At 43.2% G+C, this 25,758-nt stretch overlaps 1 protein-coding gene across 2 annotated transcripts in view; it reads right to left on the reverse strand.

Moving 5' to 3' along the window:
* The window catches only part of ACADVL (acyl-CoA dehydrogenase very long chain), a 425,803-nt gene that overhangs the window by 340,112 nt on the left and 59,933 nt on the right, over window positions 1-25,758 (reverse strand). The window contains exons 3-4 of one of the 2 annotated variants that reach the window (XM_069645887.1): window positions 18,542-18,616; window positions 15,388-15,460 (exon numbers count right to left, since the gene is read on the reverse strand). In XM_069645887.1, the coding sequence (XP_069501988.1) occupies window positions 15,388-15,460; window positions 18,542-18,616 (148 nt within the window). The remainder of the gene's footprint in view (window positions 1-15,387; window positions 15,461-18,541; window positions 18,617-25,758) is intronic. The other variant, XM_069645896.1, reaches the window with a different exon arrangement.

Raw genomic sequence — 25,758 nt, forward strand, 5'->3', positions numbered from 1 at the left:
CCTTACTCTAACTTCTAAACCATGCACTGCGTATTTCTAACAGAAAATAAACGCTCGCGGTAGAACTGAAAACGAGCGAATATCAGAACAAAAACTAACAAGTGAAGCGCTAAAAAGAATTACGCGCGCATAGTTAGTAATATTACACGCGCGCAAGTAAATTTCGATTAAAAAATATGCGCAACAATGGAAATTCAAAAATAAACTCAGAACAATTTTCTTAAACCAAAAATCAATAAAGGTTAACGTAGATATCACAAAGTCTTTTTCTTTTAAGCAATTACTTTGAATATAAATTTCTCGATGTAAAACTTTGTAGTTTAAATGGCTTAGCTTGCTTCATCTGTTCAGTAATTCACAGATTTCCGGATAGCTTCATAAAAATTGTCCATTAATTTCTAAAATTTTCTTAAAGGATTACTAAGGATAAAATATACTAAAAAAATCTCTGGAGCTAAGGAAACTGCAACCTGCCACTATGGCTACTAAAATGAAAGGCAGTTTAGAACTCTGATCAACATTCCAAACTACCTCATCAATGGTTTACTCCAATCACTGCTGCAGGACTAACCCTCCATCTTGCTTTGGGAAAGGAAGTGATTCCTGAAATCTCATTAAGGAATTTTTGTACAATTTTCTTATAATAAAAAACATAACCCAAACATCACACTTCTAAATGGAATTACCTCCAAAAGGTCTTATTGCTAAATGATGATTTTTAATTAAAATGTGTAATTACTTGATGTCTATGAGAATTATCTGGGAATTGTAACAGTGTGTCTTTTAAAGTTGTGGACCCTTGAAACTCTAGAAATATACCATGGAATCCTGACAATTCTAGCCTGAAGTGAAATGAGAGAAAGTTCATATCTGATAAAAGCTGTCTTCGTTCCTCTTGGGAGTCCCAAAACTTCGCCCAGAATTGATTCTCTAAAGAGGACCATAGTTCGTGTGTGCACCCCAGCACATTTTCGGACCCATAGATCTATACTGGAACAACCTTCTGTTGATAAAACAGCCTTAAAGGTTCAAGAGAGAACTTCCCGAATTTCTTTTTCATGATTGCTGCATAGTTGGACGCATTTCCTCTTCTTGTCCGTTATCCAGGGACCATCATTAATGCAGGAACATAGTGTCATTCCAAAATATTTCACACTTTTCGATATCCTTAGAGGAATTCCACCCAAAGTCCAACTACACTTTTTACTTGATTTCAAGGAACCTCCTTTCAAGTTCTTAAATACTAGGATTTCACTTTTGTTTGAGTTAATCAGCAGCCGATTCTCTTTTACATAGTTCTGGACAGCATCTAGTTTTCTTTGTAGTCCAATAGGCGTTAAGTCCATCACAAAAAGATCATCGGCATAGAGCAACTAACTTATGTGAGATCCATTTATTTTCGGCGGAAAAGAACGTGTTGCGCCTATTGAGGTGCCAATATCCGCTATAAACAGGCTAAAGAGGGCTGCGGCAAGCGGGCAACCCTGCTTTAACCATTGCTTGTAGCTATTGCCGATGATAGCCTTCCGGCTTGGGCCAGCCGAATCTTGATCGATGTACCCGTATGTAGTTCTTGAATTGCAGATACAAGTTCTTCCGGGCAACCCCACTGCCGCAGTTTTGTCCACAAGAGGACACGATCGACAGGGTCTAATGCGCTCGAGAAATCTATGAACGCTACATATACTACAGTGTTGGTTTTTATAGCCTCCATCTTTGCCAAGTTTAGTAGGAGGAAATTTAGAGAACAGCCCACTTGTTTGACGAAGCCTGCCTGTCTGACATCGACGTGACCTGATTCTGATGCCCATTTGACCAATTTTTGCTGGAGGGTGGTAGCATAGACTTGCCCAGGACGTCTAGCAATGCCACTGGTCGATAGTTTTTCGGGTTTGACCCATCCCCTCTTTTGAAAATTGGCACAATGATCGCCGTTTTCCAAGATTTGGCGGAGTTACCCAAAGTGTTTATTCTTTCGAATAATACGGTGCATATCTCAGCCCAGATCTCGGGATGTTGTTTTATGGTGTAATTCGCTAGACCATCCAGGCCGGGAGCTCTTGAATTATTGGCCCTTTTAATTATGTCCACAATCTCATCTTTACAATATGTCAGACTTCTGGGTGGAAATATTGTTTTTGCCTCGTCGCACGCAAGTGTAGTTCCCATGTAAAGGTCCTCAAAGTGGGACGTCCACGCTGTTTCAGTCACCGGACACGTTTGCTGCGACCTTTGCAGTGCCTGCATGTTGTTTGTTATCCTCCAAAACTCTTTTGTGTTCTTATTCTTTAGGATGGATAGCATTATCTCGGCATCATTTTGCAAAGTCATGTGTCTGTGGGACTTTAGCCAGTTTTTGTAAGACTTCTTCGCTGTTTTAATTTGCAGCTTTCTAATATTCGGGGCTGATGGTCAAGCCTGTCTGATTGCCAGTCGCAACTTCCGTTCCTTTTTCTGAATTTCCGGATCGAACCAATGTTTTCGAACCAAATTAGGTTTTTTCAATCCGGAATTCTTTATCTTGAATTGGAACAAAAGCTGGTCATTCCAGTACGGTACTGTCCTGACAGTAAGCAGTTGATATCTCAGAGACTTCAAATTCTTCGAGGCGCAGTCTTACCCCGTTATTTACTGCTGAGATAGTGTGTTTCCATTTCAGGGGGGCATCCTTTGACGCGTTAAGGAGTTTCGTTATTAACATGTGATCACGGTTTGTTTGGCTCTTGATTTCAAACGATTTTATTCTGGCATGTAGATCAGTTGATACAAAAATGTAATCGATTGTTGATGTTTGGTCATCCCGCCGCCACGTCGGGGCCGGAGGGATGTCCCCAATCGTGTTTCCGTTCAACATTTGCAGTTGTCCGATTTCCATTTCTTCAAGCCAGTCATTGGCAATCGCCTTTTTTCCTTCAGTTGCCAATTTAAAGATGTCCACGTTCCCGTTTATAATAGTCGTTTCCTGAATAAATGGTGAGTGGTTGTAGGATTTCAAAATCCTAAAGCCGGAGGCCCTGTTTACCATTGTTAACAACCCCGCCGTGGGGCGCCCTTTTGCCAGTTTTACTGCTGGATTCATGGCCACTTCAAAGTTGGTTGCTAATGGCATTTCGGTTAGCCATGTCTCCTGCAGACATGCAACCCCGCAAAACCATCCAGCCAGTTAGTGTTGAAAAGATGTGTAAATCCTCGCGTGTGCCAGGAGGCCACTGAACACACATTTAAGTTTGACTCTTCCTGGCATTATTGTTGATCTTTTGTATTAAGGGCTGCGGCAAGCCAGCCCCAATCATCATTTTCCTTGCCTAGATTGGTGAAATTATGCATTTCAGATATCAACGATTGAGACTCATGATTTCCACTTATGGTGATTCTGATCTCTGTTTTGGGTGCTTCCGATACGTTCGTGTCGTTCGTCATCTTGAAATTGACGTTTGAGACCTTTTTTCTGTTGTCTTCACATATTAAGTTCGAGCACTGACTGCCGGCCCTTGGCCTTCCTTCGATCGTTTTAATTTGCAAGTGTTTTTTTGTTCAGAGAGCGCAACTCAGTACTCTGGTATAGACAACTTAGCGCTTCTTCATCGTCTCGTAAGGTCAATTAATCGTGTCCCTGGCTGGCGCAATCCACTGTGTAAACTTCAAATCCCAATGAAAATAGCGCAACATTTGCCTCGATAATTGTGTTCGCTATCAATGAAGATCCGACATGTAAAATTATTTTGTCTTTTTTTTCATTGGGGAATTAGACAATTTTTATGTCTTTAGACGTGAAGGCTCGCAGGCTTGGGATCAAGTCAAATAGTCTGGTGATGTTTGCTCGATTTAGGATCAACCTATCCTTCGAGTCGATCCTCTCAATCATCACCTTAAAATCTTGTTCCATTTTGTTCTCTCGTTTGGCCTTACCTTTTGTGTCTCCCATGGGAGACCACTAGTGGGGCCGTATGAGTGAAGGTTAAAGAATCGTTTGTTTTCTCCTCAGATGTTCTGTTCACACCTACCACATCTCTTCGATTGTCTTTGAAGTTTACTTTCGCATCACATTTTGTGGTGATTCTGAAGTTCTTTCACCTTTTTGTGCAGCTTTTAGTTTAGTGCATAGGTTAGTCCTTTTTTCATATAGGGTCACAAATGGCGGACTTCTCAGGTTTCTATGGTCTGCTTCTGTATTTGCGTGGTCCTTAGCAAGATGACATATTCTTAGAGACTTTAAAATCCCCGTCTGTAAAGAAGCAGCCGCCTCTGTGGTGTGATCCCTGGAACCCAAGCCTGTCGGAATTTCCATCGCTGTTTCCACAGTACGATTAGGTAAGTTCTTTTGTGTGTCTATAGCCGATTTGGTGGGGCTTTTATCGTGTCCTTTTATAACCTCCACTTCCTCTGTGTCATCATAGGTAGACATATTCAAAAGCTCTTCAGGAATTTCAATTGTTGGATTAACAGCCACTATCTCTGAGTGGATGCTATCCACTTCCTTAGTCAGCTCGGGTCTAAGGGTCTTTTCTTTTAGTTTGGGTTCCGTTAAGTCTTTCGTTACTATATGAACGAAATTTACGTTGCTCAAAAATTTTCTTGCTCCTGTATTTTTGTTAATTCTTTTAATCGGTTGGTTCTTTAGTTTTTTGATCGTCTTTGTAGGTTTAGTTTTAGATTCACTTGATGTCACAGAATTTACAGGAGTACCTCCAAAGATCGATAATACATTTGGTTTCTCCACGCCTTTACTAACAATTGGCGTGTCTTCATCCTTACTTGTTTGAAGCACTGTGTTTGAAGTTGTTGGCTTTTGGTTTACAAAGCCCACATTTTTCTTGCAGGCCCTCGCCTGTTCAAAGGCAATATTGAAAGAGATGGCGACAATTTTTTCAACCTCGTGTATGATGTTTTGATCCTGTCCACTTGTATTTACCACAGCATCGGCTGGTTTCGAATGGGCTAGCCCAATTTGAGCCAAATCGTTACCATTAGTAAGATCTATCACCTGTGTCGGAGCTGCTGGCTCACAGTCCTCCAACGTGTGAGATCCCTTCTCCATTGTAGTTGAAGTTACAGCCCCAACGTCTACTTTCTTTAACTCAAGGCACCCCGTTAAAGGTGTTGGTATGCTTCTTCGTTGTATGTTGTAGCTATTTGATTCATTAGCACAGTGAGGACCTGTACGAGTTAATCCTTCATATTTAAATAGAGCCAGTGCCTCTCTGGCAACTTTGGCTAAGAGTTTTTTATCCAAGGAGTCATTTTTCTTTTGTTCGCTTAAAGCTCTAAGCGAAGTGTCTAGTCCTTTTAACCCTTCTTTGATGTTACAGGAATATTGGTTGGATATTAAGTCCAGATGGGCAACTTTAGTGTTCAATAGAGCCATCAAGGTTGAAGCATCCTTTAGTGAATCATTCAAATTTTCATAGAGCTTCATGAAAGGGGCCATGGTGATCGCAAGTGAGGACATTATAACGGCTTATAGATCTATTTTCAGGCCAGTGTCACAGCCCTCAGTGGTCCTGGCCTTAGAGTTCCGCTTCTTCACTTTTCTTTGTTTGGAAGGTCTTCCCCTCCTTATTTTGGGGAAAGGGCGTTCCATGAGAGACGAGTCAGATGGATCACAACTGACCGATGAGTTTGAACAGCTGCTTGTCTGTAGGTTTTGTGTATTCATTGGTATTACCTCAGGTCCATGCCATTTCGCTTTGACAGCTCTTTTACGTGAATTCATTTGATGAAATGTCCTCCAGCGCAGCCGCACTTGTCTCCTCGGTAGGAACAGCAAAAGCCTGCTTTGCACATTTGTAATGGACATTTGTCCAGATATCCTCATTTGGCTCCATTAATTGAGTGCTCTGCCATTTTAGGGCTGCTTTCTGCATTTGTGGTGTTTTATCTTGCAAGTTATTGCCCTCTTTCGATTTGTTGTTGTATATTTTATTCAATGCAATCATGTTATGCAGTATATTATTAACTACATCTATGGAGTCACGGCGCTCGTCATTTTTTAAATCAGCCTGCTCCTCTGTTGTTGGTATTTTTGTTTGACCATCCGGAGTACAAAGATCATGGAATATGCCCATTGTTGAGCAGAATACCTCATCATTCAGTTCCCCAGGGATGAGCTCAGTCGAGAGAGCTGCAGATCTTACCTGTGGGTTGCATGCAAAAGAACATGCAGTTGGTACGACACACAGTAGCGTTCCCCCTCTCTCGGCTGCTTGCAGTGACACTCCAGTGAAGTCGGCGTCTCTAATCATCACTGGCACTTGCCCTGACGCGAGCAGAGGGGCCCACTCCCCCAAGCTCACAGGCATGTCTCTCTCGCCATCCGAATGGCTCATGCGTCCATCTGAGGCTGCGCCGCACACATGCGCGCCGTCATTCATGCGCGACTCCTCCTGCAGGACTCCGCCGGCTCCAGCTCCCTCTCCACAAGCTATGCTAGTCCGCGCCAAGCATCCAGAGTGGACCCGACGCCCAAGCTATTGTCGCGCCTCCAGCACGGATCCCTGTACACCCAGCGCGGCGGCCGCGCCTTCCCGGACGCCTTCTCGAACAGGCGACATCTCGAGTAAGTTGTGTCTCGCGTTGGGCTCATTCTCATCAGATAGTGTTGAGCTCTGTCGGGGCCCTCTCCCATTCGTCCCGTCCTCACCCCCCTCGCCAAAGCTGAGGTCCCTGTGGCATGGGGTGTGACACAAAGAATGTTCACTGTCGGGATTACATGCTTTAGAGGGCATCGAGCTCTTGTCGATTTCATCGTTTGCTTTCACAGGTTCACAGCTTAACGTTCTGTGTTCGTGTCCATGTTCATGCTCCTGGAGTGCCTCTGAACAAGCCTTTGTTGCATCATTGCTAGTAGATTTATTATTGGGAGTGTTAGTAATAGTGTTGTTATCGTCCTCGTCCCCACCCTCACGTAGCTCCTCAGTAGTTGATGAGCATGTGTAAAAGCGACTTGCTTTCCTTGAACCGTGCAGATTTAACTCACTGCTAGCATTACTGTCTGCAACAGTTTCCTCCTTACCACGTTTCTTCTGCGCACGTGTTCTTGATGCGGGAGTAGCCATAGGTTGTCTGCGCTGCCGCCACTCGCCAAACAGCCTAACAGCAGTTTTCCAGCCCTTTCAGCACAGGGTTTACAGCCACAAGGGCAGTAGAGGCGGCCTTTTAATGTCAGCTGAACAGCAGATCTCGTTTTCTTAAAGGCACACGCACCTCTCTCCAGTATCCACGGGGTCTGAGTCTCCCCTCACTCGCCACAGCCTAACAGCAGTTTTCCAGCCCTTGCAGACAATATTAGGATCAAAGTGTAAAACTTTGCCTCACAGTGAATCCCTTGTCATTTTGGACCTAGTTTTCCACTTGAGTCTGTTGCAGGTGTGGGGTAATGTAATCTAAATGTATTTATTAAGTGCCAAACTGAGGCCCGGATGCATCTAGGCACTAGGAGAACAGATAACCAGAAGACAACAAAAATAGAAGCCGAAACTTCTGACTAAATCCCTATCAGAAAAGATGAGTCTCCAGGGCTCTCCGGAAGGCAAGATGATCGTCAATCTGTTGTAACTGCATGGGAAGGTTGTTCCACATGGTGGGTGCTAAAGTTGAAAATGCAAGGCCTCCTACTCTTGCAAGACAAAATGGGGAACGGTCATAGATTTTTGAGATGCTGACCTCAAATTCCAAGTAGGGATACAAGGGGTCAGCTTGTCTTGAAGATATTCTGCACCACCATGATGGTATGCACAGAGACCGGTGCAGAGAATCTTAAATTTAACACGACTGCTAACAGGTAGCCAATGCAGCTGTCGGAGAACATCCTGCGCAAAATGGTTAGCTCCCAAGGCCAGACTGCCTGCAGCATTCTGCAAAAGCTGGAGCCTCTGGATTAGAAAAGATGGATGGTCAAGATGGATGCCATTACAATATTCTATTGCCCCCAAAATAGAAGATGCTACCACTTTGGCTCTAGACTATGCAGGGAGAAATGGTAGCGTCTTTTTCAAAATCTTTAGCTTAAAAAAATAAATTTTACACCAAAGAGATTTGAAGCTCACAGGAGCCAGAAGTTAGTGGTTTAACACCAACTTATTTTTTTTAAACTACCTTAGAAGAGGGCACACTAAGTGATTTAGGCCAGAAATCCTTGGTCCAAGCAGTCTGAGCTGTAGCAGAGCCTTGGATCAACATCTGTTTTTTCGCTGTTCAGTTTTAGCCAATCTCTGGCCATCCACTCCCCCACTGCCACCAAACAATTACGAACTTTCCAGGGGGAGGGGGTGAGTCGGGTGTAGGGGAGTCCAACCGAAAGAGCAGCGGTGTATCTACTGCGTGTAGAACCTTCTATCGTATTCCTGAGCAAGGTCAGCAAGAGGTCGAAGGTAGAGACTAAAAAGGAGACAGAAGACCCCTGAGGGACACCACACTTAATAGCAGTGGGGGAATTTATAAGGAAACAGTGTGTGCAAAAACATTTAAAAGGTAAACCAGGCCAGAGCAAGGTCCGATTTCTGCCTGTTCAAGGCACCGAAATAGGATGGTATGGTTGATCGTATCAAATACTCTGACCTCACTGCAATCCTGGAGCAGAGCTACGTCATCCAGGACAGAAATCAACACTGCCTCCGTACCTCTGGCAGGACGGATACCAGATTGGAAATGGTGCAAGAGGGCTTGTGACTCGAGAAAGAGAGGCAGCTGAGGGGTAACAATAGCTTCCACAAGCTTCATAATAGCTGGCAGCAATGAAACAGGTCGGTAGTTAGCTCCTTGGGTCGCATCGAGTTGGGGTTTCTTTAATAAAAACGGAGAACCAAGTGCATGTTTAAGAACAGCTTTAATAGATCCCATCATAAAAGATGCATGAACTGCAGCAGTGAAGAGTGTAATAACAGCCGTGGGCAAAGACTGAATAAACCATAGGGGGATTACGCCCACCAGTGAAGATGGTTTAATCTTTGAGAGATTTCAAAATAGTGGCATTAGTAGCAGGTTCTAAGGAAGCAGCACAATCCCCTTATGTCTAAAAACAGAGTCGGGGGGAGATGGCCTCAAGACTTTCAACTCCATTGTCAATTGCTTGTCTGATTTTTTGGAATTTTTCATCAAGTAATAGACTGAAAGCAATACATTGTTCTTGTGATCATGTAGAGGCAGTGATAGGGGCTGCATTTGAAAGTTCCTTTTCTACCATAACAATCTCAGGGATCGCACAGGGAGCTAAAAAAAATGTGGTTAGTATAATACTGCCATTTGGCCACCTTAATAGCTTCATGGTACTGAGTCAAAGAAAGTTTGTATGGAATTTTACAATTGTTGTTGGGAGAATTATTTTTTCTGTGCTTCTACCTTAGAGACCCCCAGCTCTTTTGCTGGACTTTAGTACTTTTTATTTTTATCCTGGAGCATTTTTTCTCACTCTCTCAAGTATTTTTGATCTGATTTGGATTGTTTCTTTTTTGCTTTTGGAGTCTGGCAAACTCCATCGGCATCATCTTTGGTATTGTGACACCCAGCACCTACAGTACAGTGTCAGAGAGAAGTCCTTTGGATTTCTGTTAAGGTTTAAATACCTTCTCTTGGATAAACTACTGTTTCCAAGAGCAGTGACGTGAAATTAACTTTACTTCCCTTTTTCTCTTTGTAGACCCAGCACACACCATCCTATGTGGAGTGCCTTAGTATGGAACAAGTTACTTACCTGTAACTGTTCTCCTGCATGGGTCTGGCATGGATTAACATGCTCATTAATATTCACCGTCAGGCTGAGAATCCTCAATAATAGGAAAATAAACTGTCTTTCTCCCATCAACCAATCACTGAGCTCTGGGTCATACTGCCCTCAGCCAGAGACTGCCCTCTACCTAAGCCCCTCCTCTGGCAGCTATCTTCAGATTTGGTAGCACATAAAGTAGCAGTAGGACCAAGAGAAGAGCTGCAGAAGGGCAGGCGGGAGGGTTCGCATGTGAATCCATGCCAGACCCATGTGGAGAACACAGGTAAGTAACTTGTTCCTTCTCCAGCATGGGGTCTGGCATGGATTCACATGCTCATGAAAAAAATAATACATAGCAGTACACACATGCAAAACCACAGGATGTGGCAAGGCTCAACAGAAGCAATCTCTTACCTCCTCACCAGGCTCACCTTCAAGCGAGCAGGTTGCGCAGCACTGCTTGGCCAACTCTCTCTTGACTCCTCCCTGGAATCCCTGTCGACGCAGCAGAATCTCGTGAAGGTGTGCGTCAACCTCCACTGTTCCAGTGGTCGCCTTGCCTTCTGCCTCGGGACCCTGACCTATTCAGATTTCCCAATCACTCCTCTGCAAACTTTCAGCATTTCAGAGAAAGGGGCGGGTGGTTGTCCAATCAGGACAGCCAGACCCGCCCCCAGTGGGAACACTGATTAGAACATAGGTGACCCTTTTGTGCATAACCGAGATTGCGAACACAGTTTGCTGTAAAAAATAGCAAAATAGTTGGTAGAACACATCCACTGCCACCAGTCATAACTGAAGGGTTGTCACTTTGACTAGAAAGTCACAGGAGCAGAGAGAAGCGGGATACTGGGTATCCCCATAGCACTCCACATAAGGTTGTGTGTGCTAATCTCTCATAAATTCCCAACTTCTTTCCCTATATGCAGCTGATATGATGCTGTATGTCAGATGTCGGAGACTCACCTACCCCCGTTAATGTGAGAAATAAGTACATTCTCCACTTACTCCGGTTACAAAATTAACCAGACCAAATCAGAAATAATCCCACGGACGCCAACCACAGGGCAAACACAGGCTACATCTGGTTTCAGATGGTCACCTACCTCTGCGCGTTACCTAGGTATAATAATGGCCACTGACAAACAGACCCTATACACTAATAACTATGAATCATATCTGCAACTCCTTGAACACAAGCTTAAAGTCTGGGATAAGCACCGGCGAAGTCCCGCTTTGCCCGTTGCTCTATGCTCCTGTTCCTCTGAAGAGGTGCTGCAGACTTTGTTTCCTCAAGCATTTTTAAACTTATTTCATTGCACGGAGCTTGTGTAAGGACTCGAAGACCCATAAGGTGAAGAACACTATAGGAGCACCTTATATTTGTACACAATACGTGTTCAACGTACAATAATCCTTCATTTCTTTTCATCTAGGCTATGTGTCTTTTGCCTGTGGGCGTGCCTATTTAATTGGGCTTGCGCGCACGCGCACGCACGCACTGGCGAAGTCCCGGAAAGTCCCGCTTTGCCGAGGCGTCGCGGGCAAAGCGAGTTACTCCCTTTGAACGTTTATGTGAATATATCGAGGTGGGAAAATCGAGTGTTTTACTTGCAACGTGTGCTTTTGGTTCTTTGTGAAATTTACTGACCTTGTAAATCTGGTTCGCATATATTAGACCATCGTGACATATTGTAATGAAAAGAAATGTGTACACTTTGCGGACTGGAATGCCACCTTTGAATTGTGGAAATATGAATGTAAGTGACAAGCAAGCTAAGGCAGTTCCATGTGTTTCAACACCTCCTCTAGTAGGAGGCATGCCGAATGCTGGTCCCAAAATAAAAAAGCAAGTTATTCACCGTCCATCAAGTGTGTAAAAAAAAAAATCCCAGCTCGAATGATATACGTTTCTTCTATCCTGATTGCGTAAATAAATCACAGGATCCAAAGAGCAACACAGTCTCCTCCCAAAACGGCCATTAAGAGCCAGGCCGTGCAGTGCACTACTTTACATGACTCTCTATCTGATAGCACGGTCCTAAGAGGAGACTCCATGAGTCAAATGCCCGAAGTTTCTCAGAATCACTGCAAACTGACTCCAAAAAATTCTGATGTAACAGTGATTGACCTCCCCTCACCAGGGTCTAATTTCACGATTCAAGAAACGTTTGAAAACTTGTCTTTTTCACCCAGGCTGTTTACTAATGCTGATTTTACTCAATCTAATTTAACCTCTTCATTTTTAGTTCCCACTCCTCAGAAGTGCATTTCACTAGAAAAGCGCCAATCCTTTCAAAACGTGGCGAAAGTGGTTGAATTGACTTTGGAAGCCATGAATCTTACTATGCAAACCATTACCCAATTGTTTAACACACTAAATACTAAATTAGATGGCCAAAGTGCGCAGTTAATATCTGTTTTGGCATGGCAGGCAAAACAAGAGATACTCTGGGCACAAAAGAAAACATCTACAACTGATTCTACTCCGACTCCGAGTGTATTAGTTGATGAATGTTCCTCACCTATAAAGATCACAAATTCTGCCGTTTTGACTTCATCTATTGCCACGAATATTCAAATTGGCCTAAAACTCCGCTGGACAAGCCGCCCACAATTACAAACTCAGTGTGTCAAATGTCACCCATCACCGTAGACAATTCTGGCATATTGTGCTCCCTGCCTTATATTGGCCAAATCAGAGAACACATTCCTGGAAATGAAAACTGTGCAGCTGTACCCCCAAGTGAGATTATTAACGTCCCAGTACAGGAGCCGTATATGATTTTCTGTAAAAAAAAATAAAAAAAAATAAAAAAAAAAAACCCTCTCCCTAAAAAAAGAAAAAAAATGACACCCTCAGGTGAGAAAAAAATCCAAAAATATCAAAACAAGTAAAACTGGAACCTCAGCGGGCTCAAAGCAATTTATCAAAATGCTCACTGTTCCATCTAAGCACAGCCAGATGGCATCCTCTGCGGTAACAAAAAATATATACAATTGAGGCAAGCCCGCAAATTAAAACTTGCAACCTTAAATAATACCCCAATGTCTTCTTTGTCTTATGCCCCACTAGATAACTTAGTACAAGCGGGCCAGCACCATGAAAATCAGCAACTCCATAACGGCGGATTGTGTTGACACAGAGCAAGTATTATTAAAAAGCTCTGTTGACCTGGCCAGAAAAGAACGATGGTCTGGAGGGTTGCCCAGAGCAATGCCAGAGGTGAAGATTTATTCTAAACCTTCCAGCCATCAACTCTTTTGTTTTTCTAATGAAAAGGGAGAGGACCACTCCTGCACTGGTAGCTCAAAGGACTAACCAGCAAACCCAAACCAGCATTGCAAAGGGGACCTTGGTCTCTGGCAGCACACTCCATGGGGTTAGGGGTGCGGCCATAGGAAAAGCCTGGAAGCCAAAAGTAAGTGAAGAGGTCTCCCAACAGTGGAACCTTAAAAGGAAGTGCCCAGAACAAAGGTAAATGCCAGTGGTGAGTGGGATAAAAGTCTTACTCCGCTTCAAAGAGGATTAAACAAATCGCAGTGAGTACAGCAGTAGTGCTGGGCAGCTATAGACAGAGGGTAAGATTTGCAAAAAGAACATTTCTAAAAGAAAAGATCTTGGTTACCTGACAGGCCGGCCTACAGTCCAGCCACAACTATCAGAGAAACACCTTCAAAAAGGGAGGCAAACAGTTCCGAGATCAAGAACTGACTGATGCCTGTGAAAGGCCTAAAGAGGCTTTTGAAAGAGATCCTCTTTTGCTAAACCCAAGAGACTGCAATTACTTTGAAAGATGACCAGTGAGAAGAAGAGAACCTGGCTGTGGGAGTAGACTTGTAGAAAGGCCAATTCTTTTTGCTACCTTTCTTTTGAAAACTTCATTCTCACCAGAACAAGAACCAGTGTGACTGTAAAAACCAAAGAGAAAAGAAGCTTAGGCTAGGGCTAGGGCTAAGGTGAGACCGAATGGGGCCACTTGACCCTGGGTTGAGAATAAACATTGTCCTACCAAGCTGTGTTGTCATCAGTTTTCCCTTTTTTCTTTCCAAACCATACTCGAGAACTATTTCAACAAAGATCCTATGCAATCAGACCTAGATTGGGACCCTGCTTTCCCCACTCCCGATTTCATATGTGGTCTCTCTAACAAATAGATATGTAATCCTATAACATGAGCAGGGTATCCCATTATGGCATGGCTGAGGGAGAGTGTAACCCTATGGAGATAAAAATCTGTTACTTCATTGATGTTGATGGGGGATCTCTCGGGATGGGGGACGAACACCCCTACTCCCTACAAATAAGCAAATACTCCCAGAAAAAATAAAAAGGGAGTAAAAATACTCCCAACAAAAAAACAGGAAACGGACACTTAGCATCTTGTACCCCTGCTTTCACCCACACAGCTCCATGGATAGGTTTGGACCAGTAATGCACATAGTACCACATGGCAAAACTACTGTTATAATTGCCTGATCTGAAGAAAGAATTGCCTGTATCTTTTAATGTGCATTAATAACTAGGTGAGAAGAAAAAATAACCACAAAAAAAAACAAAAAAAAAAATCAATTTTCCAGTTAAAACATATTTTACCACTTACAAAAATATGATCGGTCATTTGTAACGAGCTTAACACCCAGAAGTTTGTAAACACGGACCCATGGTGCTCCGTGCCGTCTTGCTTCCAAGGCGAGCACGTTGCCCCTGAGCTATCCTCAGGAGACAAATACTTTCATTGGGAATTCAAATAAATTTTTACTCCCTAAAAATCATTTTACTCCCAACTTAAAAAAAAATAGGGCGTAAAACATTCCCAATTTCAGATCTTATCTGCGCACTGTGGACGAGGTGATAAAGATAGAGGAACATTTTAGAACCCATGGCTATTCTGCAAACCCATGAATCATGGCTGCATTAACTTGTACCAATTTCAACCATATATAAACCCATTTAGTTTATTTTCCACCTTCCTGCCATGTGCATTTCCACTAGGACGTTTCAAGGGTGGCTCTTTTAAGCCAGTAGATATTTAGTTATGCCTCTCATGCTTCTGCCATTAAGTTGAGATTATTGCTGAACCCTTTGGATGAAAAAATTCAACCCAACAAGTGCTTGGCATAAGGAATATTAAGGCAAATACATAATCTGAATTTGGGTGAGCAGGCATTATGATATATGACATTTATAAAGCGCTCATACACAAGTGTTTCAAGGCACGACGAGGCAAGGGGGGGAACAGAGGGAAGAAAGACAACGATCTTACTAGGCCAAGTGTCATTCAGATCGCACACGTGCAAAGGAAGGGGGAAGAAGAAAAGTGCAGTGCATAGGATAATAGAATAACAAGATAAATAAAAGAACAGCCAGCAGGTGGCAAGTGCAGGGTGAGTGCAGACATAAGTGCTGGTGGGGGGGCTTAAGGGATACAGAAAACAGTCCCCAGGTGCAGGGGTTGCCAGGGAGGCAGTGCAGGTGTGCATCTGGCAGGGCTAGGGCCCGAGATCAGAAGGGTGGCCAGGTAACCAGTGTAGTCTCAGTAACAGCCAGGACATGCGACTCTCAATGTCCCTTGCTCTCAATCACAGAGACCTCAATCAACAAACTCACACTCTGTCCCAAGGGTGGCCACTAATTCATCTGTTCACTCCATCACCCAGTTTACCAGATGGGCTCTTGTTACCTGATGGATATGGGAAGACTTGGTCGATGCAGACCTGCCCTTTGAACATGTTGACGGCGAAGGATTTGGACTCCTAAGATGGAAAGAGAGCACACAAAATATAAAACTAAACACTTGTTCCATGTTTTCTCTGCATCACTATAAAACATTCTTTCCTCCCGCCACCCAACATGCTCCTGTCCGTCACTGCTCCTTAACGGTTGTCTCTTCCCTTCCCCGTCTTAACCGTTTCTCCCATCATATCACACCTCCTTTTAATGATCTCTTCTGCTTTTCCTTAACCCTTCACTTTCTCCTATTAGTTGGTTTCCTCTTACCTTCTCGATTCTCACATTTCCAAAGAAGGCCCTCAAAGCTGTGATTTCTCCATGAGAAACAACTTCATTCTTCATCCATCTGCCGTAGCAGACAAAGGTGTCTGAGGTGGACCTTAGCGATCTACAAAGCACAATTTAAAGACAACCCTAACCGCAGACTTCAGCGAGGACCTTTCATGGCAAGTATCAGAGCCTTACAGAGGTTGCTCTTACTGAAAATAAGAAACAAAATGATAGCACTGGGATGCGCCACCAATTGGAAGACAGCTAGGGCTTATTGATGGCCTATTTTGGAGGTATCCGTGGTATATTTTGAGGTTGTAGTCTTAGTTATGCACGTTTCACTTCCTCTCACCTGCTCTTTTGTACATTACCCAATTCTCACATTTCTCAGAGGCCTTGGGACAATTATATGGGGGTACACATTTGCCCAACCTTCCTAGAAGACTAGATTAGGAATAAGCAGGCCAACTACAGGCAATTTACACTCCACATCTCGCCCAAAAAGCTTTTTTTTTATTAAGCCATGTACAATCTGGTACTTCAGGTTAGCCATAGCATCTGTGGAAAGGAACAAATACTCACATGCAGGAGCATTTCTGATTGGAGTGACTCTGGTCAACTCAGTCCACTTGCCTGTTTGAAAGGCCTCATAAGTAGTCCTCACCATGCGTCCATCTCAACTCAAAGAAACCGAGGTTCTTTGGGAATAGCTACACCAACATTTTTGATGGCAAGGGACATTTGGAATGCCGTCAAGCATTTACTTCTTTAAATACGTCATTAACTTATTGCTGTAATGACGCTGGTCATTGATCCATTTGCATTTCAGTGATGGTAAACTATGAGGTTTCTGGTGCTTGACAGAAACAAATAGAGCATCTGCCACGTTTGGCTAAAACAATATCCTCTGCAACACTGAACATTGAACCTGTGTTCAATGAAAGTGGACCTCAATGACTATTTGCACAGCCGCATTCGATTTCTGCCAGGATAGAATTTAAGATGTACATGGTTTTAAATCCATGCCCAGTTCAGGAACAAGGTAAATGGGATACTCACCTGGCTTCACATGCAATTGACTGCTAACCTGAAATAAATCTTGGGACCATGCCACCTTCTTAATACTTTATTCGAAACCGGGGTAAGCTAGGCACCCTGAGGGCAGTTTCCAAGCTCTACAATGTCATACCTGCCAATGACTGGCAGCCTAATTGTTTCCGACTCTACTTTCGTCACACCAAGATCTCTTTACCATTATTGAAATCCATTTGGAAATTGAGAATAGCGGTCCAAGAACCTACCAGCAGAACAGGCTTGGTCACTAAAAAAAGGCTTAAATAGCATACAAACCACTAAAAAAAAGACCAAGTGCTGTTATTTTCTATATTTATATTTTGATGTTCTGACTAGTGGGCCTGGTATTTCTTTTAAAAATATGCATGTTGCGTATGCGTGTGGGGGGTCAGCAGGATGCGAACACTGCAGACATGATTCACACGTTTTATTAAAAGAAAGGAGAACACCTAAATTGCCCTGTCTCTATGCGTGGTCCCTGCCTATAATACCAACTAAGGTTCTCGACTGTCAGTTGTGAATGTCCAAAAAAATAGTCCACTCTCCCAAAACTACCCTAATCTGACCCTACCACTATGAAAACTAACCTATATTCGGAGAATGTCCCCCATCTCCCTGAGGGTACTCTAGTACCAGTCTATAAGCTTATTCAGCGTTTAAAATATTCAGTTACTTGTGATTTCTTGTATCAGTCTCTAACTCTTTAATTGCATTCTGGATGTTTCACTTCTCCTTGGGATCCCCTTTTGGGATTACTTTGCAAGCTATACGCAGCTGGTTGCTATTTCCAACATATCCTGGGAAGATACTATTCACATCGGTTTTCCTTCCAGGTAATGTATAGCTTGGCTTACTTTGTTCTACTTGATTCTTTATTTGTTTCAATTGTTTAAGTCAGGTTCTGAATATCTAGCAGTTCTGATATGGTCTTCCTCTTGTGAAAAATATCTAAAGATTGTCCCCTTCTCCCAGGGTATTGTTATCTCTTGTTCTATTGTCTTAATGTTATTTATTTTCCTTGTATCCCAATCATTTCATCTGCTTCAAGGATATATTTGTCTCACGACTTCTACTGAGTCAAGTTGTTTTCACCACATGAGTCCAGTTCGGCCTCCTATGATCCCCGGAACCTTCTATAACGAGGGTCCTAGCTCCCTCGCCCTTGTGACCTGGCACCGTCTGTCTCTCCCCGCCCCGATCAGTCCCTCGCCACCTCTCTCTGACTCAGTCTCACTCCGAAACGACCCCCGCTCTCCAACACCCCCCATCCCCCACCCCTGGCTCCATCTCTGTGTCAGACTAAAATACAACCTCTACAACTGTATGTAAATGAGATGATCGGTGCCCTGTCAGCTTTGATACCCATGTAGACATTGTGCCAAGCAAACAAGCTCAACCATTGGATGGGGTTTGAAGGGAAAATGGGTGTTTTTGGCAACAATCTTTGTACTCCTGATGCTGCTAGATATTATACCCAACTGTATTACAGACCAGGTTGTAAACCTAATAGAAATACATACTTATTCAGGTTTACATGACTTTGGGGATTTAAATACAAAACAAATTCTCAATATCATACAATTTCAATGCCACATCAAAATACCCATCTCCCCAGTTACTATGCCCCAACCAAGCTGCTTTTAGGGACTCAGTCCCCACCAGGCTCCCATTCTGATCACCTCTCCCTCAATTTGCTATGAACTCTCCAATCTCCGAAAGCTGCTATGCTGTTTCTTGCCGTACGCGGTTTTGACACCTACCGCCACAAACGTCTGCTTTTCCGAAATGGTCTGGGAAGCGGCAGCCATGTCAACTCCATCTTTTTCAATCACAGCCTGTTCGACAGAAAGAGAAAAAAAAAAAAAAAGACCGTATTGTGCGCAACCAATCTTAATAAAATGTTACGGGTCCATTTTAAGCAAACAATCAAGACTCAGACCTCCCTCTGTGCGATCCCAGTGAAGGATTTGAACAAAGAAGAAATGTATTGTTTCATTCCATCTCTGATGGCATCATTGCAACATTGCATTATGAACGCTCCTTGGTAGGCGTGTCAGAAAGATCTAAAATAACGAACTACCTCCACGGTGCAACGGCGGCACTTACATTGATGCTGACTGACAGTCTGATAAATCCCTACGCCAAAGAGTACAGGAAAAGCACTGATGAATATGGCACAGGAGCATTTGCTTCCCTCTGTTGCCAGGGTCCTGGTGTGATGGCAAGTTAAGTGTGGCTGTTTTACCCTCCCTCTCCTCCAGATGCCCACGCATTTTGCGCTGCTCTGGGTGAAAAAACAGGCGACCTGTGAGCGGGTAGATTCCCAGATGCCACAACTCCAGCCTACAGTTCCAGAAGGAGATGCGCAAACGTGAGTCACTTTGGCAACAGTCATGCATGGCTCTCATTCCCTCACAAGCTTTCTTGCCAAATTTCTGAATTAATTCTGTAGAACACCTTCCTAGCTTCTGGGAAGGGGTGGGCATATCATGCAATAGTCACCCAGCCTTATGTCTATGAAGCCAGCAAGCGAAAGCCTGGAGGTATAGATATGTGATAATAACAGTATGGGATTACCAGCTCATAGGTATTATGTATTCATCCCAAAAGGAACCTCTGCCAACACATCGTTTTCATAATTGCAGCAAATTATTTAAAACATTTAAAGCAAGTAAATCTGTAATAAACAACGTGACAGCTGCGAAAGAAGAAAATGGTTGGGTGCCTGGAGACACTCCACAGAGAACCAGCAAGAGAAAGCAGCACATATATGTACAACAGCAGAACAATCACAAACAGGATGGACCAGTGGGAAACAACGGCGAGAAATCAGAAACAATGTGGCCTGTATCGGGCTAGAAACGCAATGCAGCCTGGAGCCAACCCAATCTTAAGTCTACATTGTGACAACTGGGGGTACCCCCAATGTGAAATCATCTGCGATATCCACCAACAAATAGCAAGATCATTTTACAAGTATTTCAGCTACCTGCAAATAGGAAGAAGCAGCGGATCATTTTTGCATTGGGCAAAAGGGTTCACTCGCAATACATGATTTTGAACACTCATTTACATGCCAACCTTTTAGTTCCCCTCCGTCCCAACCCTGCTGCAATAACATGTGGTATTGTATTAATCTCCACAGAAACAAAACAAAGAATCCCCTTGAAAGCAGCCACTGCAATATTACAATGTTCGTGCTCGATACACTGATCTGTAAGATTTGCTCTCTTCAGGTTTTCGGTTCTCCTATTGCATTGCAGAGCGAAATACAATGGGGGCAAATCCCAATCCAGCTCTCTTGCGCTTTAGGCGGTGCACCCACACCCTGGATATTTTGGAATAACTATTTGTAAGGGTTGTGATCCACATCAAAATTTTGAAGAGCGAAGATCTAAGAGATTAAGATCTGACTGAGCAAGTTGCCCCAGTCCAAGGAGAATTGGGCTCCAAGGAGATTTCACAATCCTCTTGTAAACAGCATGTGTGAGTCTGCCACCTCCATCTCGTGGGTTCAAAACGCATGCCAGTGATGCAAGGAAAAACCTTGACATGTCCATTGATTTATGTTACATTTGCTTTATTTCAAAATAATTACTCTTCCATCATAAAAGCATGCACAAGACTAGCAGTCAACAATTAAAACCACAGGGACATGAAAATCACAATAAAAGGATAAAACGCCTACTAATGCCACAATTTTCTCTCCTGTTGCAAGTGGTGTTTGGCAACCAAAGTTCCAATGGGATGAACTACAGCTGCCGAACACTTAATTGGCCAAAGTACAAAATTGAAAAAAAGCTTTTTTTTTCTAAGAAAAAGGGCCATTGAAAAAAGAAAAAAAAACACTATGCAAGTGAGTCTGGAGTTGCCTGACCACAGAGCTTTAGTCACTGTTATTTGAGGCGCTTAAATCTTGCTGAAACTTCTGCAGTGGGCTGCAATTGATTCACTTTTTACCTAGGAAACCCCTCTAAATCGTCCACATGATTGATACTTGGGTTGCATGCTGATAAAATAAATGTTGAGGTTTTAGAAAATTCTTGATCCTCTCATTTATTCCCTAAAAACCATACAACTTTTCTGTTGAACTGTTTATGGTTGAATTTGTTGGGTCCGGTTTCATATAGTAGTTTATCAAATAAGCAAAGGTAGCCTATACTCGTCGTTTCTTCTTTGATTTGTTTCACCATTTACCAGTTATCACCACATCCGATGCTACCAGACCAGAGCATGATAAAAAGGTGTCTCATTTGGGTTTTTCCTGGTAACTAGCTAGACATAAAACTGGAGACAGCATTCTGGAGACGGATGTAACGCAAGTCTGCTTCTAGGTGAATGAGATCACTGGGAGTTCATGGTCAGAGCCAATCTTAGATGCACAACATGTTTTTCTGTGGCCAGACTGGGGCTACCTTCAAAAGGGGTACCTTCAAACCACAGCACCATAAGAAGCCACTAATGCCACCTGTGCCCAATATGTGGATGGCAGGACCAAAAGGGAGCACATCTAAATTATTCACATGAGAGGCTACAGGGCCTTTAATTTGGAATAGTGTTGCTACCTGTGCCTTTTAGATCAACCCGCCAGGTTAAATTGTTGGAGATTCTAAACACAAATACCAGGATGCAACGATCCATTTCATTTTTTCCCCCCTATGACCAGATGATTCTCAGGTTCCTTGGTGGATCTCCAATCCACATAATGCCATTTTACTGTAAAAGTTGAAGATCACATCGAGCTATAAAAATCAATGTAGCATACAACTAGTCACTGGAGAGACTGCAGGGTCTGTGCTTATAATACCGAATCATCGGGGTGAGCCAAGATGAGGATATTCCAGTGCCAGGCTCTTGGTGTGACTCAGGAGTGTCTGATCCTGGAAAAAGATAGATTCAAAAACAGGTGTGCTAAAACACACGCATCCCTGCATCATTAACTGCAGGCACTGGGAAGATTCTAGAAGGTACCTTGATTGCCGGAAACACACTTTAGCCTCTAAAGCACAATACCTTTCAATTATAATTAGAAGTAAATGCTGCACTAGACACATATCCTTCAATATTTCTAAAGCTTTGTCTGGTTAATGGAGTTGAATGCTGAAGTTAAATCCACGAAGCGAAGGGGAATTGGAGCCCAGTAGCCAAGGACCTACTTTTCCAAGATCAATTGGGTTTCCAGATCTTTTCTGTAGTTCAGTCCTTTTACAAAGCCATCTTGGATGTCGGACACCATTGTACTCTTGGTTATCCATTCCGGACCCCTGCCACATCGTCTGGTAGACAAATTGATGAATGATTGCTTGGTAGCGTGCAGGGTCAGACCAAATACCATTTTAAAATTTGGCAAAATCAGTGCCTGCCTCCATCTTAAAATTAATTGACCCATATATATGTCCAGCAGTATTTTGAAATTCAGTGAAAAATAGGTTATAGTAGACTAATCTGGACCCAGGTCTTTATTTCCATTAGTGGTCTGTATAGCACTGTGTGCCTATTCAGGTAAATGGCATCTACTCCCCAGCACCCGCTCTGCAGAACATCCTTCCCATTCGGGGCATTAATTTATGATAGGTCATCAAGTGCAGAAGGATCTAGAAGTCCTTTCGCAACAGCTTCTGGACTGCAGCATCCAATGTGTTTGGGGCTTGGCTCCATATCTGCCACTCTACTTCTCTGCGTCTCTGCTCATCGAGCCAGAGTCTAGGTTCTCCTCTGGTGGGGTCTAACAGCCCCCCCAGATTCAAGGTTGCCTCCTCAGCAGATCCTGTGGCACACTGGTAATTCTTACGTCACTTTTTAACAATAATTGGCTGGTGCCTACAGACTTAGTCTATGGATAAAAGATTACAACTATTTAAAACTAACTAGAATAAGGAATAAATGTACTACTCTCCTGTTTGCGATATTGACATTCATAAGGGACACTTCGGAATTTTTTCATACTCGCTTGACTGTTTTAAATGTACTAAACCTTTTAAAGTATCCTACAATAACTAGCTCACTTGTAAGCATGTGTCCTACTGATTTGAAATGTATAGTCACCCTTTAGACACTTACTGTATTTGTACTTGTGTGTATTTTTACAACGTATGTTTAGAGTAATTCCTTTTCTGTTGCCCTATCTCCCTACCCCCTTGTCTTGATGCGCCTCGAAACACAATTCTGGCTGTATAATGTGCATTACAAGTGACCAATAAATACAATTCTTGACTATCCAAAAAAAGATCATATTTGTCAATATACTTTTTGGACTGTTAGTTAAGATTTTCATAGTAATGATAAATCTTCCTGACCTGTGTTGACCCCAAAACCTTTTCCTTTTATTGATTTATTATTTTCCCTCCTACCTCTGAGATTGGCAACCTTTTCCACACTCACAGAATCTTTTACTCTTTTTATGGGTGTCATTTTTAAGACTCTCCATAGTGTCTGTTAAAAGTTATCCTCTTGGACAACTTTTTGGCAATAGGTGCCTATTGTTGCTGGGTTGCCCTAGGGGCTCACCTTTTAACTTTCTCTGGCTAACCTTGTGAGAACTACAGTTCCCAAGAATAGAAAGGATCTTTGGATCCTTTTTACATTTTATAAGGTGAGACCAGCACCCCCCACCTTATGTGGAGTGCTGGGGAGATAGCATTTATGTTACACGGACAAACTTACCTTTAATGGCTTGTGGCAGTGAACCTTTTTATTAATTCGGTGCACTTTTACCGCAGGCTGTTTGTCCAAATGGCCCTAGTCTTCTTTTTTTGACATTGCTAAAGTAGAATAGTTACTTGTTTAAATACTCTTCCTCTGGAACTCTGAACTTTGCCTACAACTTAGCCCCATCTCACCCTGCCTACAGCTGGCTCCTGTACCACTAGGGTCCCTCTTCTGCCTCAGAGAACTCACGTACAAGAATTGGGAAGGGCTGGATACTTATGGGGTCTGCATTGAAAAGTAAAACAAGTGTTGAAGTCTACTTGTAACTTAACTCTCAGAGTTAGTTAGAACAAGTTATTACTTACCTTAGATACATTTTGCCATTCTGAAAAGTATATGTAGGATTTACTTACCTTGAATAAGCTGTGTGCCTTCTTAAATAAGTATTCTCAAAGTATTACTTTCCTTAGTTTCGCCATTTGAACAGAAAGTAGGTAAAGGGTTAACTTACTCACCTGTGAATTGGGTTCCCCTCTTTCCAAAACTAATGCTGTTGGTTTCACTTTATTATTCCTGTTAGGATAATTGTATTAGTGTCACCAATTGGGTCTTGCTTCCCATGACTTGCTGTTAGCCTATCCAGAATAAGTCGGCCTAGGTCATACTTAACTTTTAGGATGCTGGTAGCTCCTTACTAAAGTATATAGGTTTTACTTACCTCGAGTAGAACTGTGTTATCCTAAAATTATTATAGTTATTCCTTCCCTTAGTCTGACCTGAAAAGCAACTGTAATTGAATATTTACACCCCAAGGTCCAACTCCCCTAGAACAACTATTATCCCGAATCAGAGTTATGGGCGTTTACGGTTCCTAGAATAAGTGTTTCACTATTCAGAAAAGTATTGTCCAGTTGCCTTACTATGTGACTTCTTGCAGAGCGTCATGGTACAGCCGTTAGGGTCTGCTACCCCGTATTAAAGCAAGTAATCAAAAAGTAACTATTGGTTTGTACTTCCCTAGAACTACTTTTAAGTGTTCCATATAAGGTTATATGCTTTGGCCTGTGCACCTTGAAGCATAGTGTTGCCTTTTTATAATTTTGGATATTAAGGGATACATTGCTCACCGTAATTGTATTTCTGATGCTTGTATCTATTAGATTCACATGCTGTGCATAGGCCGACATCTAGTGGAAGCTGCGGAGTATTACAGTTTGTTTTTCGAAACTCGAAAAAGGATGTCGAACGGGGCGTGCCAGTAATACTGTAACGCTCACCTGACTCCCACGGAGGCGCTGGCCTGGTTCGCGCTGCTGTGACCTCTTCTAAGGTGATGCGCAGGGTTAGGAAGACGGACTGGACCGGGCCCCCAAATCTGGGTTGTCTGGCTCGCAGAAGTATCCTTCTGTAGGCGAAAATGGGGGATTAACTGTCTGCGGGGTAATGCAATCGGCCTCCCACTTTCCCCTCTCACCCTCCTCGAAACCCTTCTGTGATTCCTCGTAGCGTCTCACCTTAGGGTCTGGAAGGACGAGCTCTCCATCCTGCTTCTGATGCAGGGGCGTGTTGGTATCCAGTTACTTCACTGGATTTTCGGATTGGTGAGAACCAAACTTTCTTGGCTTCCAGGTAAGTTTTTTGGTAAGAGGTTCCCCTTGTGTCCATACATTAATGTACTAATGCTAGTGTCTTTTTCCCCATAGGGGCCGGGGTACGGAATGCCGGGGAACAGGCACCGACCCGAGATGAGAGGTGAAATCCTTGTAGAAATCGGGTAAGTCTTTAATGAGCATTTTTTGGTAATGTCTTTTCATTCGCTCATTAACGCTGATGTCTCTTTTTCCCCTTAGGGGCCGGGGTCCGGAAATGCCAGGATGCGGCGCGGACCCAAAATGGAGAGAGAATGAATCAACATGTAAGTCTTAACATGGAGATTTAGCTTTCCTTATTCCCTTCTCTCTCTCACCTTTTGTTCTGGTCTTTTTCTCCCTAGGCGCTGGGGCGTGACTACGAATCCGGATGATCGTTGCTGAACATGGAGGCGCCCTGTAAAGGTGAGTGGAATGCGGCGCTGCAGCGATCGATACGATGAGCTTTTAAATAAAAGTCTTCCTTTTCAGGATTGTCGGCGAGATGTCTCCGGGATGCGGTTTTAGCAGGTAAGGACTTTTCCTTCTTCTGTTCTCTTCTTCTCTTCCTTTGCAGGTGATCCAGGATGCTGGCAGGCGTGGCAGAAGTCAGGATGCAGGAGCAGACACGGGGAGCGTCCAGCTGCTAGATGCAGAACAACGCGAAGCACGTGTGGCTGTTCGGGTGGGGTTTAAATAGC

The sequence above is a fragment of the Ambystoma mexicanum genome, chromosome 1p (assembly GCF_040938575.1).
Source record: "Ambystoma mexicanum isolate Mex_15411 chromosome 1p, UKY_AmexF1_1, whole genome shotgun sequence".
NCBI classification, from domain to species: Eukaryota; Metazoa; Chordata; class Amphibia; order Caudata; family Ambystomatidae; genus Ambystoma; species Ambystoma mexicanum.